The sequence below is a fragment of the Rhinolophus sinicus genome, linkage group LG06 (genome assembly GCF_036562045.2).
Source record: "Rhinolophus sinicus isolate RSC01 linkage group LG06, ASM3656204v1, whole genome shotgun sequence".
Lineage (NCBI taxonomy): Eukaryota > Metazoa > Chordata > Mammalia > Chiroptera > Rhinolophidae > Rhinolophus > Rhinolophus sinicus.
Genome location: NC_133756.1, coordinates 163,490,451 through 163,503,726, shown reverse-complemented (window position 1 = coordinate 163,503,726; position 13,276 = coordinate 163,490,451). Strand labels below are relative to the sequence as shown.

General features: G+C 55.1%; 1 protein-coding gene across 10 annotated transcripts in view; it reads right to left on the bottom strand.

The window, feature by feature from the left end:
- ANO1 (anoctamin 1) overlaps window positions 1-13,276 on the bottom strand; it is a 155,482-nt gene that overhangs the window by 26,246 nt on the left and 115,960 nt on the right. For 6 of the 10 annotated variants that reach the window (XM_019755675.2, XM_019755679.2, XM_019755678.2 and 3 more), the window contains 4 exons: window positions 9,763-9,923; window positions 3,583-3,665; window positions 1,607-1,618; window positions 952-1,023 (listed from right to left, as the gene is read on the bottom strand). In XM_019755675.2, coding sequence (XP_019611234.2) covers window positions 952-1,023; window positions 1,607-1,618; window positions 3,583-3,665; window positions 9,763-9,923 — 328 coding nt within the window. The remainder of the gene's footprint in view (window positions 1-951; window positions 1,024-1,606; window positions 1,619-3,582; window positions 3,666-9,762; window positions 9,924-13,276) is intronic. The other 4 variants (XM_074336865.1, XM_074336867.1, XM_074336866.1 and 1 more) reach the window with 1 other exon arrangement.

Here is a 13,276-nt window from a genome sequence, read left to right as displayed (position 1 = left end):
CCTGGCCACTTTGAACCAGCAAACTCTGTCCACGTGACACATGACAAGGAAAGATAAGCCCTGGCTTTTATCCTGATCGGCCCAGAGGCTAAGTGTGCCAAGGGGAGAGCAAACACTGGCGCCCAGACACGCATCCTTTAACGGTCTCCCATCCCTTCGAGAACTGATGCAAACTTCCCCAGCTGCAGTTTGGTGCCAAGGGCCCAGGCGCTCTGTGCTTGTCCCAGGTCATGTATAAAACCTATTAAAAAAACAGCCAAGCACCTCTGGAGGTTTGTGAGAACTCAGGTTGCCTATGTAAGACCGCCAATTCAAATGAGAGGATTGGGGAGAAAGAAAGGCATTTATTATAAAAAGATGATGGCCTCAAGAACATCACAAAAGGAACACTCCTCTCTCCCATTGTTATTGTCTGTGAGTAAAACAAGGAATTTGCCATTTGCTCAGGGGCCCTGGTTAGGCAAACCCTTGCTTTTCATCCTTCAACACAGAACACAGAGCAGTAGACACAACGAAATGTCTAGTGTACTGTGAAGCAGTTGCAAAGCTGCCCAGTTCTTGATGTTGAAATGTTGGCTGAAGTTTGAGATCTCCCTCAGGATAGATCAAGAAGGTAGATCTATATAGCAGGTTGGACAAACTACAGCCTCTGACCAAATCTGGCCCCCTGCTTGTCTTTATAAATAAAGTTTTATTGGAACACAAGCCAGCCCCACCCCTCCTTTTTTTTCCCCCAACCTGTTGCCTATGGCTGCCTTTGAGCTACAATGGCAGAATTGAGTAGTTGTGACAGGCCTGCAGAGTCTAATTATTTACTATCTGGCCCTTGTCTGGGGGCTAGCCCCTGGTCTATACTGTTGAACATACAGCATTTGCTGACCCACGGTCTACACTGCTGATGAATATACACTGTTTTCCTGCTGGGAAAGCCACCAGCAGTGGCCACCATACCTCTTTGTTCTTGGATTCTTTCCTAAGTGACTTCTCCAAAACTCTGGCTTCATATTCAGCTCTGGGATGGTCCTGTGAGAGAAACCAAGTGGGCACAGAGACTTGTGAATTGTGAATTTGAGACCCTCACCATGAGCACGCATGGCAAGTGCAGTCCCTACATTCATCCTGGGCACCCTTTGGGGCCAGTTCGTAGCTGGCTGTTTATACCATTTCTAATTTAGGACTCCCCATACGCGGCCCGCCCAGGATTCCCCCCCTTTTTGGGAACCCCACCCCATTGGGAAGATCACAGAGCCTGGCTGTGCCCTGCACCCCACTTTCTCATTGTGAACACCCAGCCATGAACTGGCCCTGAGAACGTTCTATCAGGAGCTGTGGGGGTTGGAAGAGACGGCAGTAAGTGTCAGCAAGCGCGGGCAGACCAGAGGCGCCAGGCCTCGGGGGAGCCCAGAGCAGGTCAGTGAAGGCACTGGAACAGAAGAATGGGGTTAAGGAGAGACTCGGAGGTGGGGGAGAAAGCGGAGACCCCCAGCCACGGTGGAAGCGCTGCAGGGAGCTGCACGGTAGAAACAGACGGATCAGGTGCCCGAAAAGATCCCTCTCCCAGGGAGAGGCTATGGGAAGATAGAAGAGTGACAAAAAAATTCCAAACCTTGATGGCCTCCTTCAGGGAACCAGAAACGTGAAAACAAAACAAAAAGATTTCATTACTTGTGTTGTTTTTAAAGAAACAGGGCACATCCTCTAAAGGTCATTTACTCAAGAACCAGGACGAAGGTAAAGGATTGGGGTGGACAGGAAACCTCAGGGAATCCGAGATCCGCTGACGGCCACGGCTGCTTTAGGATTAACCATGGGTGTGGATGCTTTTGTAGTTCTCGTGGTTTTGGAAATTCCCAAGGGAGTGCTGGAGTGCGCTGTCTCAGATTCAGCTAAGGGGCACACGGGCCCAGTGGCTACAGGCTTCTCCTGCTCCCAGTGCCAACACCTGGGGTTCACCTCACATGATAAACTCCCAGAAGAGGCCCTGGCCAGCCATGGAGCGGGGAGGCAGACTCGCCTTAGGGGACTCAGTCAGGACCCTTGGGCCCCTGCCCAATGGCTCCAATTGCCACGCCAAAACCAAGTACTGGGCATCAGGGTGAAGAGATTATGCAATGGACCCCAAGGGGTTGAACAAACGGGACTGGCCCTCCTCCCCCAACTTCCCCCACCCCAGGGACATCATGAAAAGGACATTCTAAAGCTACTTCTAGAATATGACATAGTCTACTCTTTGTTGTATTACAATCTTTCTAATTGAAACAATAACAAGGAAAGAACACGCCCAGGTAACTGCTGTCTGCCACAGGGCACAGAGGGTTCCATGCCCAGCTCTGTCCCTAAAGAGCCGCGCGTTGGTGAACAGTTGCATCTGTCTCGGTGCCACCATGTATGAAACGGGACAATGAGACCCGCTGTGGAAGAGGGTTGAGCCTAGAGGCGGCTAGCCAGGTGACAGGGCACCTCCTGCTCTAAGCGTTTTCTATCTGACCCACTGAGACCCCTCAGTGAGGGCTATTCCCATTCCCCGTGAGAAAGGAGGACACTGAGACACAGAGATGTGAAACAACTGGCCCGGGTCACACAGTGTAGGCAGTGCCTGGTCAGGGTGGGAGCCAGGCAGCCTGGCTGCAGAGGGCGAGCCGTCACCATGAGGCTGCCACACCTCCTCCAGCAGACCCTGGTCCCTGGCCCACGGACAGCCTGTTAGCACGGAGCCCGCACACCAGCTTCTCGGACTGGACGGAACACTTGGCTCAAGACTGACCAACAGACTCAGCCTCAGGAGGGAGCATGTTGTGTGGGGAATATTACAAAATCCAGACACTAGGAATGTTAAAAAAAAATAACGGAGACATTTCCACATTACAGTGAGAATGCAGGAGAGCTTTCTCTTTTAAAAAATGAGCGCAGTGTTTTATAAAATTAAGTCACGGTCAGCGTGGTCACACCTTACAGCTCTGCTCTTTTCATGCTACTTGTGGGCACCGGTTTTCCTTTTCATTCCCACTCCTCCCATGGGGAATTCTGGCTGGAGCTGCCCACTCAGGGTTCCCCCGAGGAATCCCGGGGAGAGGATTCCCCACCACCCCAGAGCCCATTCGATCCTGAACGCCCCTCTCTTGGGAACACAAAGACGCCCAGCCAGCATCTGGTTTTCCCTCTTAGGAAAAGCTCTGCTCCCACTTCTCAGCCACGCCCGCCGGCTGGCTCTGTGGAGTGCGGCCTTGGCACCTAGGGCAAAGGCTCATGGCTGCTTTTGGGGACTTCGATTCCCTCCCAGACCCGCCCGGCCTCCCCCAGCCACGATGAGGTCAGTGTGGTGAGCCGTGGCGAGTGTCCCTGACCACACTGGTGGGTGGTGCACCCATGTGAGCTCTGAGATGAGTAACACTCCACTGGACATCAAACGGTCGCCCTGGCAACCACAGGCAACTCTTATACCAAAGAATAGGCGGGGAGCAGCCTTGCCTGGACACCACGACCCTCCTGGGCTTCCCTGTGAGTCCCTAGGAAGTAATGGGACCGGGGTGGGGCAGAAGGACACGACAGAGGGTATGGGGGTGCAGTGCCAAAGCCACTCACCTCCTCCTCCTCGAAGCCTGTGAGGTCCCAGCGGTAATTGAGCCGCATCTGTTTCCGCTTCCAGTGCTCCATGAAGGTGGCAGCTGCAGTCAGGGAGGGGACAACCAGAAGGTCAGGGGCCAAGAAGCCCTCAAATCACTGGTGACAGAGACAGTCTCTTCTTCTGCACCATTTGGTGAGTGAGGGCGACAACATACTGGACTAAGAACTTCACACAAATTGACCCGTTCAGCCCTCTCACCCACCTGTGAGGCAGAGACTGGATCACTTTCCTATTTTACAGATGAAGAAACTGAGGCACAGGTAAATCAACTCATAGCCAGCCAGTGAGAGGCGAGGCAGGCTGGTCCAAGAGCCTGTGCTCTTAACCATCCTGGGGACCCCAGGTCACAGGAGGAGTCCCTGTGGGCCAAGGCCACTCCCTCAAGCTTCAAACCCACACGGGGGTCTGACTGCTGAGCTGCACTCTTAGCTGCTACATCCTGCTTTGTATTCCCAACAGACTAGAGTTCAAAGGCCACCTCCTCCAGGAAGCCTCTGAAAATCCTCCTCAGTGTCAGAAAGAAATCAACTCCTCTTGGGACCAGAGGTATCTGTGGGTTGACCAGGACCAAGACTGGACCCTGCGGGGGAGGAGTGGAGACAGTGGCTTGTTTGGCTTGGCTGTATTTAAGACACAAAGACATTTGAGATAAAATTATGACTTTCCTACCTCTGCTTTAAAAATCGGAAGCATTGGCACCAGAAGACTGGAAGTGAGAAGTGACCATCCCCGTTCGGCATACCTTCCCTACCTGGCCACAGACCCCACTGTGCCCTTCTGCCTGGACTCTGTGGTACTGAACTTGCCATGTCTGCTTTGGAGCGAAAAGGTGGAGTTGTGGAGGGGGGAGGGGAGATGTGAAGGTTCACGCAGAGCCCAGGGCAGCGCCCGTCTCAGCTCAGAGCCGGGCACTATGAGCAGTGTGGTCCTCCACCTTCTACTGGGCTGGGCAAAGGCGGGGAGAAAACCGAGTGTCCAGCCTTTGCAACTGTGCTCCTGCAGCCCTCCCTCTTACACCAGCCACGAGAACAGCAGTGAACTTTCCCTTTCAGGTTCCCAATGATGGTTCTCCTTGTCGACATGCCAACTGCATCATATGAGTGTTATACAGCGTCTAGCTGACACCAGGCCCCGGCGTGGTGCCTTTGCACGCCCAGTGGCTACATCCCACCCCCAAGCCCTCAATGCGAGTATAACGCACTCCTTTTACAGATGGGTAAACTGAGGAGTCAAGTGACTGGTTAATAAACCTGGCAGAAACCTGGACCTAGGACTGAAGAGCAGTCGGGGTCGGGGCGATGGCTTCCCACCCACCTGAGGACAAGCTGTGTGCCCAGCTCCATCAGTGGCACAGAGATGGACAAGTGGCCTTGACCTCAACAGCCATACAAAGGGGCCAGAGAGACAAGCCTATCACCCTGAAATCCAGAGCCCAGCAGACACCACAGCACACAGACGCAGAGGGGAAGGGAGACCAGCCCAGGGCAGGAGCAGGTGGCTAAGCTATTGTCCTTCAGTCCTCAAACATTTGCTTAATGACACGATGTTAGACAAACACATACTTGTGCAGGAGCCCAGAGGTGGCAGGTGAGTGACGGTGTCTGGATGTATCCTGGGTCAAGTCCACGTGGGAGCGCAGGCAGGTGACCACCCGTCTCGGCCAGCCTCAGTCCCCAGGTATGTACAGTGGGCTTGAGAACAGTGCCGACTGGGGGACTCCATGGCTCAGCCCCCAGCAGTGCTTAGGGCCACCAAGGGGCGTGCTCACCTGGCAGGGTCGCCACCGTGTCTCCTTAAGAGGCTGGTCATAGAACAAAAGGCCACCTATTGGATGATGCCCTTTCTAGGAAACATCTGGAATATTTACAGGGAAATCCACAGAGACAGGAAGCAGACTGGCGGATGCCAGGGGCAGGGGGTGGGCAGGGAGAACGGGACTGCCTGCTCCTTGGGTCTGGGTTCCCATCTGGGCTGAAGATGTTGTAGAACTGGATGGTGGCAGTGGCCACACAACACGGTCAAGGTACTAAATGCCGCTGAACTGTGCACTTAAAATGGTGAGTTTACGTGAGTGAATTTCACCTCGATACCAGAAATCAAACCGCAGAACAATGGGGACGGAGGCTCTGTGTGTTCACCTGCCGTATGCTAGAAGCTCAGAGAAAACGGCAATTGCCCATTTTCCTCCAGGGTTTCTCAGAGTTTGGGCATGGGATCTCCCAGGGAGCTTGTTAGTATAGAGATTCCTGGGCTCCACGCCTGGGCACCACAGACTCTGCGTTTTCAACAAGCTGTGCAGGTCGCCCTTCTCCACACGAGGCATCTAGAAGCACCGATTTATCCACTGTCGGTCTGTCTTTCCTTCCATCCATCTCTACCCATCAGATTAGCTGGTGGCCGATCCTCCCTGCACTCACCTCTCCCTTCCCCTGCCCCCCCCCCGCCCCCGCCACACCCACCCTACCCACCTCGGGCCCTGTCTTGACCCGCCTCACACCTAGGCCTCACTCCAGTCTCCCTAATTCTGGATGCCTCCTCGGCTAGTGCTGAACCCCCTTCCTGAAACCCCCTCCCCTAAAATGCTTCCACACTTCATTAGATGCCCGTGGTTTGGCTGCCAGCTGGATGTCGGACTCTCAGACCTTACGTCAGAGTCGCAGAGGCCACAGGGGCAAGGCTCTGACAGATGCGGGCACTTCTGCAGCTGCCCACAGAGCAGCCCCGAGTCCCCAGTGAGGTCCAAGCTCCTGGGAACTGGGGTCTTGTCTCCCAGACCTCTGCCACCCCCTCCTGAGCCGGAGGGTCCTGGGGGCGGGCAGGGCTCAGCCGCTCAGACACCATCACAATGCGCCCCCCGAGAGTAGAGACCAGCTTCAAGGAAAGCTGGCTCACAGCTCCGTCAAACGTTTGCTCAACACACACCCCATTTTCTCACAGTGGAGAGCAGACCCGTCTCCTTGGGAGGCACAGGCTGGATCCCGCCTGTCAGCACACGGTGAACACCAGGTTCAGGCACAAAGGCGTCCAGCCCTTCATTTTCTCCCTGAGTCACCAGGCACCCTACTTATTTATGCTCTGAACACGTGTTAGCTCGAGAACCCGCCACTGGCCGTTTAATTCCAGCAGAGAATCACAGTGGAACTCTCCCTACGTCCCCACCTGGCTCAGGGGTGACTCAGCCAGTGACTTGTCGACTCCATTCAGCCCCAGGGGAAGGGGTTTCAATTGCGCCCCTGCCATTTCATTAAAGCTGGGACCATCTTTCTCCAGCTTCTTGCGGGCCCGGCTCACATGCGATAACCTTTGTTCTGTACGAAACTGACAAGCAGTTAAACCCCGTTATTATGCCACAATTTCAGAAAATTGATCCCGCAGAACGGCTAAATGGGCTCCAAGTTGCTTCATGTGACACCTGATTTGAGGCTTTGAAATGTTGTAAGTCCCAAGGAGCAGTGAGCGGAGGACCAGGGTGGCAGTCCCGGGGGAAGCCGGACCCCAAGGCAGAGAGAAGCAAGACTGCAACAGCAGCTGGAGGCAATTCCTCCGGGGCCGACAGCCTGGCTCTGTCATTGTGGGAGCAGAAACGGTAACAGCTGGAGGAGAGAAGAAGAAAGGACCCAGTGGGAGAAGAAACACCAGCCGGAGGATGCTCCCTTAGTGGGTAATGAAAAAATAATTGAGTAATGGATTAAAAAACCCCACGACGGGGAGATCTCTGCTAACTACCCCTGACAGCAAGTGTGAAATGGCGGGGACAGAGGGGCTGTCTCCCTCCCTCGCCCTTTGAAGGGGGCGGAGTCCGCATACCCCTCTCAGGCCCAGCAGGCTCTGTCCTGCTGCTTCTGTCTGATTTATAATCAACGCTCCCTTTTCTTAAGTAACTGCTTCATAGGAGTGGTTTGGCTTTTGTGTTCTTTTTCTCCACGTGGGAGGCATAGACTGAATCTGCACTTGACTCTGTTTGACAGGTACATTTGTCGTCTCCCACAGTGGAACTGGAGCTGGAGGAGGCATGGGGCAAATAGCGGAATACAGACTTGCCTCTTTCCCTCCGTCTCTGTCTCGGGGGACATAACCATGTTTCAGTCCCAAGAATGGGGCGGCTGGTAAGGGCTGGCCAACACCTTTGGAGGTGTGAAGTGGCTTGCACATAGTAGGTGCTTAATAAAGAAGTGTGAAATGAACAAGTTGGCTTCATGGACCGGGATGCACTGGATTGAATAAATTTAATCAAATCCCTGACGTCCTGGCTGGCTGAACAGTATTACTGCCTGTGTGTCTCTCACTTCCAGCTTTGGGTAAATCTCTGCTCCCTCAAGAGGGCACAGGGCAGAGCTTGGAGGGTGTCTGGATGGAGAGGTGTGGCCAGGGCACGGATCTGTCATGTCTGTTATGAATCTGTTAGCTGTGTGATCACTTAACCTCTCTGTGCTTCAGTGTCCTCATCAGAGAATACTGACAGAGCCTCCCTCTGCTGTGGGCTGTTGTGGGGTCACTGAGATAAGCTGTGCAGAGCTCTTACCCCAGGGTGGGGCACAGTCAGCCCTCAGTGCAGGTTCTGGAGGAGAAGGGGGGAGTATCTGGAGACAGATGAGGAACCGATTCCAGGTGAGAATAAATGCGAGGTCATCCCATCAGGAATAAGCCAGGCAGGTGTTCAGCGTGGGTTTCAGCCAGAGCCCATCAGGGAGTGGGGCCCAGGGGTAGAGTATTTGGGGTGGGGAATCAGATGCAGAGTTCCTGTCTTGCCCCTGCCTCTTATTAGTGGTATCAGCTTGGGAAACTTGCCTCTGTGTTCGTCTGCCAAATGGGGTCATGAAGATATTCACCTCCTAGAACCATTGGAGGAATGAATGAGCCACCACATGTCACAAGCTTAGAACAGTGCCTGGCACAGAGTGGGGGGCCCAGCTCACTGAAGCTAGTGTTCTTTTCTAGAGGAGATGAAGTGATGTAATTCACAGAGGCCCCAAGCATAGGTGAGAGGTTAGGTTTGAGCTCCAGTTTCCTGGGGTCCAGGCTGTTTTCACATTTTCAAAAGCAAGTGCTCACTGAATTGATGTAGCAGCTAGTACAACATACCAGCTAGCACGACGTGACAAGCAGCACCAGGCACAGAGAGAACGTCACAAGCAGTGACTCATTCCAGGTTCCCCCAACCCCGAGGTGGTGCTATTGCTAGCTCAATTTTACAGATGGGAAACTTTGGGGACCAGAGACTAGAAGCAACTTGCTTGAGGTCCCACAGCTGGTAGGTGACACAGCTGGGAATTGAACTTGAGTTTGGCCCAGGACCTGGCACCACCCTGGCACACAGCCAGCCCAGCTGAGTTGTCCGACTGGAGCAGACTGTTAAGCGGGCAGTCGGTGCAGCTGAGCTCCACCACGGGGCTGTGCAGGCCAGGTGAGCCTTCCCAGTTCGGGCAGGGGAAGCAGGAGGCCTCAGCTGGAGCTTCCTGGGCCCAGATGAGGGACGGGGAGCTGACCAGTGCTGAGGTCTTGAAAAAGGCCAGACAGGCTGGGATGAGTTGCTGAGGGGGGTGGAGGGGTGTCGGTGGGATGGTTCCCATGCATGCAGGGTCCAGAGAGGCGGGGTGGTCAGTGGAGGGAGCACAGTCTCAGGCAGATGAGGGCTCAGTTCCTGGCCCTGACAGTTCAATCCTTGCCTTGCCCGCTCAGGAGCTCAGTAACCCTGGGCACCCCACATTAACTCTCAGGGCCTCAGCTTCCTTACCTGTAAAATGGGCATGTTGGAGCCTACAGGTATGCTACAAGGATCTAATGAGAGACGTGCCCTGGGCCAGCCCAGGTCAGGCCCTCCCTGCTGGAAAAAAGCTGCCTTCCTGGGCCAACAGATCCTGGTCCCATGAAAGAGGACCTGTTCTAAGAGCAAATCACCCTCCTCGGCTTTTCACAGGGGCTCCTGGCTGGCTCAGAACAACTTGTCTGCAACTGCGACACAGCACAGATCCTGGGAACCCACAGACAAAGTGGGGGCTTATTTCCACCTCCCTCCCTCTGTGTTCATTCCCAGCACACGTGGCCTGTGGATACTCCTAAGAAGAAGGAAATTAGGGACCCACCCCAAATCGCCTCTGCGGCCTCCAAGGGCCTGGCGGCACAGGTACTCTGCTTACCCCAGAGGGCCATGAAGACAGAGAAAAAGACAGTGGCGGGGTTGTCGAAGAGGTGGCTGGCCCGGGCCGTGGCACACGCCGAGCTCATCTTCCAGTAGCTGCAGGTCTTGTCACACAGCGGACACATGGTGATGTTGTGTCTCTGGTCACACATCTCCATGCTGGAAGAGAGGGGCTGCCGAGAGTGCTGGGCCGGAACGTGCAGGGCCTCCTCTGGCCCACGTGGACCAGACGTGTCCTGGGAGCCACAGTGGGGTGGGGGAAGTGCTGGGCCCGAGCTGGGGGTTGGTGAGGGCCCCTTGGTCCTGCCATAGTGGACACCGGGAAGGCACACCAACCAGCTGCCAGTGCCACGTCCCTCCTCTCCATCGAGGTCTTGCTTCAGAGATGTGAGACAGGCGCTGTCACACAGGCCCCGCACTCAAGAGGGCCCTGCACTCTGGGTTTCATGCTTGGCTGTTCCCACCTTAAAATTCTTTATGACTTTGTAATAAGAGTGCCGCATTTTCATTCTGCATGGGGCCACAACTGCTGGAGCTGACAACTTCTGGGTTCTGTGGACTCCCACCCAGACTTGCTGCGTGGTCACCTCTGGGGGTACCCTTGGTTGGCGGCACCCACAGCCTGCGCTGGAGCTACCTCCAGGAGAAGCCGAGCTTCCCCAGCCAGCTTCCCTCTAATAACTGGGTGCTGTCAAGGCTTGTGCTAATAGTGGACGCTATCCAGGTCTTTACATGTTAAGTCCCTGGAAACTGAAAGAGGAATAGGGTGAAACCACAAGAACACCGCGCCCTTCCTGAGACCTGGCCACGTGCCAGGCACCGTGCAGGTCTCCATGAGTCCTCGTGGGGACGCTGTGAAGAGGGACACATCCACCAGCTGCTGGGGTTGGGTGAGACCCACCCCACGGGGTACGCTCAGGAAATGACGGGTGTCTGGCCAGGATGGTGGGTTCTGCTCAGTGTAGGCTTTTGCTCTGCTGAGCAGACACAAAGTCTGGGGCAAGCGCTCAGCCGCTACAGTAGGACGGGAGAGGGGAGCTGTGTAAACCCCAGCAGCCTTCCTCCTCCACCCTGCCCACCAGCATGCGAGCTCTCTGAAAAACACCAATATTTAAAGGTCGTCAGCTGTACAAGCAGGAGCTTGCACAGAGTGTCCACCTGGCCCACAGCAGCTTTGGGGACTAGCTCAAGCCTGCCTTCACAGATGAGGAAAGGAGCCCAGAAGGGGAAGTGACTTGCTCAGGGCCACACAGCAGAGTGGGGACTGAGCCCTGGTCTCTGTAACTGCAAAGTTGGTGGCCTGCATGGCTCATCGGCTGCCCAGAGACCACAGGAGGGCCCCATGCTGAGACCCCCTGGTTGGGGCGTGCTCAGCTATGCCTGCCTCTGTGTCACTGCCCAGGTGTTTTCACCTCAGACTTACTTTCTCCTTCTGGAACATGAGGGGAGGGGCCAGAATAAGGCCCTTCCAGCTCTGGCCTGCCCTGCCCATCTCCTCCCCACCAGCTTGGACAAGACTTTGAGCTATAAATAGACACAGCTGGAGTGTTCACTCAGGGGTGAGCCGGTTACCTGCAAGCAGGCTGAAAAGGCAAGGGTGCCGTTTTGGGTTTCTTTGCTTTTAATTTCTGATGCACCTGAATTTATGCACAGAATCATGCCTGGCCCACAGCGGTCAGTGTTTAAACATCAGCTGAAGGGCTCTGATGGATCTTCCTCTGCCCAGCTCAGTGGGCATTCTGGCTCAATTCTCTGGTACTCACCAAATGTTTATTAAAAAACTGCACATGCCATAGGTACCAGGCACTGTGTTGGACACAGGAGATGGAATGACCAATGGTGGCCAGCGTCACGGGCTTGAAGCACCCGGGAAAGTGAGCACCGATGGGTGTGACAGGCGGGTACACGCAGGCGGCCGGGCAGCGTGCAGCCGGAGCTGGGATGTGAATCTCAGCTCTAGCACTCGGGATCAGTGTGGCCTCGGGCAGGTTACTTGAACTCTCTGGGTCTCAGTTTCCCCATCTGTAGACTGGGGATGCTGAGAATGAAGAGCGCCCATGTGACTGGGTTGTCAAGAGGGTTAAACAGAGAACGCAGCATGTGAATCGTGGGCCACCCTTCTGTTCTCATTATTATTGTCATGGGCATAACCAGGCACCAGGCAGCTACAGTGGTTTTAAAAGGAGGTGCAGGAGCCGTCTTGAGGCGTCCATCTCTTGCCCTCTCTGAGCTTCCTGCGTTCTGGGGGCCTCTCCTGGGAGGCAGAAGAGGCCAGTGTGTGGGGCAGTACATGACCCGAGCCCCTCTCAGGGGAACAGCCCATAGAAGACCCCCCCACTCCCCGCCACCGTTAGCATGCCTCCTGAGGTCACAGTGACTGCCTGGCCCGAAGGTCAGGGGCCTGGAGCCCTGAGGTGGGCAGGGCCAGGGAGGGCCAGGGCCCCACATGTCAGACTGCTGTGAGCCCCATGGCTGCCCCAGCCCTCTGCCCTGCCAGCACCAACACCAGCCAGACAAAAAGCCTTTTTCTGCCAATTTTAAACCCTGTGCCTCTCCCTTCGCCACCTTCAGCCAAAGTAAAGACAAGGAACTGGAAGGCCTGGTGTTTGGAGCGGGTGCAGGGGTGGGTCAGCCTCCAAGGGAAACAAGACCTCCCACTTCCTCCAAAGCCCCAACCAGGCCAAGGCCCAGGTCGGACAGGCCTCAGGGATCCCCTCTAAGTGCTGTGTGCCTCTCTGGCCGTGTGACAGGAGGCTGTGGTGCTGGCCTAGCCTAGGGAGCTCAGCGCCCTTGTTGGGGCGTCCATGCCTGCCTGAGCAGAGCCTTCCGGCCGAGGCAGCTGGCAGGGCCATGAGGACGGAAGGTGGAGCAGTCCCCAGCTGCCTCCCAGGGGACCATGAGGGCTCCACTGACCTCATCCTTCCGGGGTTTGGAGTTCAATCTCCACCAGGTCTAGGCTACTTTGATCTTCACCACAGTCAAACCCCAGCACAGGGACCTCCTGTCATACTATTAGCAAACAAAGGGACAAGCTTTCTCCTGCCTAAGCCCAAAATAACTCTGGAGGAGACATAAGCCAGATTCCTTTAATGTTTGATTCTGGGTGGGGGGAATATTTTAGGTGTTATTCATGTAGTAAAATGTAATTTACACAAAAATGTACCGGCTACGGCCTTTCTGTGCCAAGGGTCCTAACAGGCCAGTTTCCTCGCCAGGTAAAGGCCCACTTGCTCTTTACTGCCTGGAACGTCTGGTGTATTTTCCAAGCCATAGCTCTGCTTTAGAGATACTGGGCTGAGTCGTAAGAGATGTAACCGATTAATGTTGTGGGACTTTTCCCGAGACCGTGAGCTCCTGGGAGACAGGGCCAGCGGGCAGTCAGCTTTCTAAACACCGGTTTGCCCATCAGCACAGTGGCCTGTGGGCCTAACACGCAACAAAGTTGTCTTGGGGTCATTGCTAGCAGGCCTAGGAAATAGCTAGAAAGGACGGGAGACTTCTACGCATGTGAG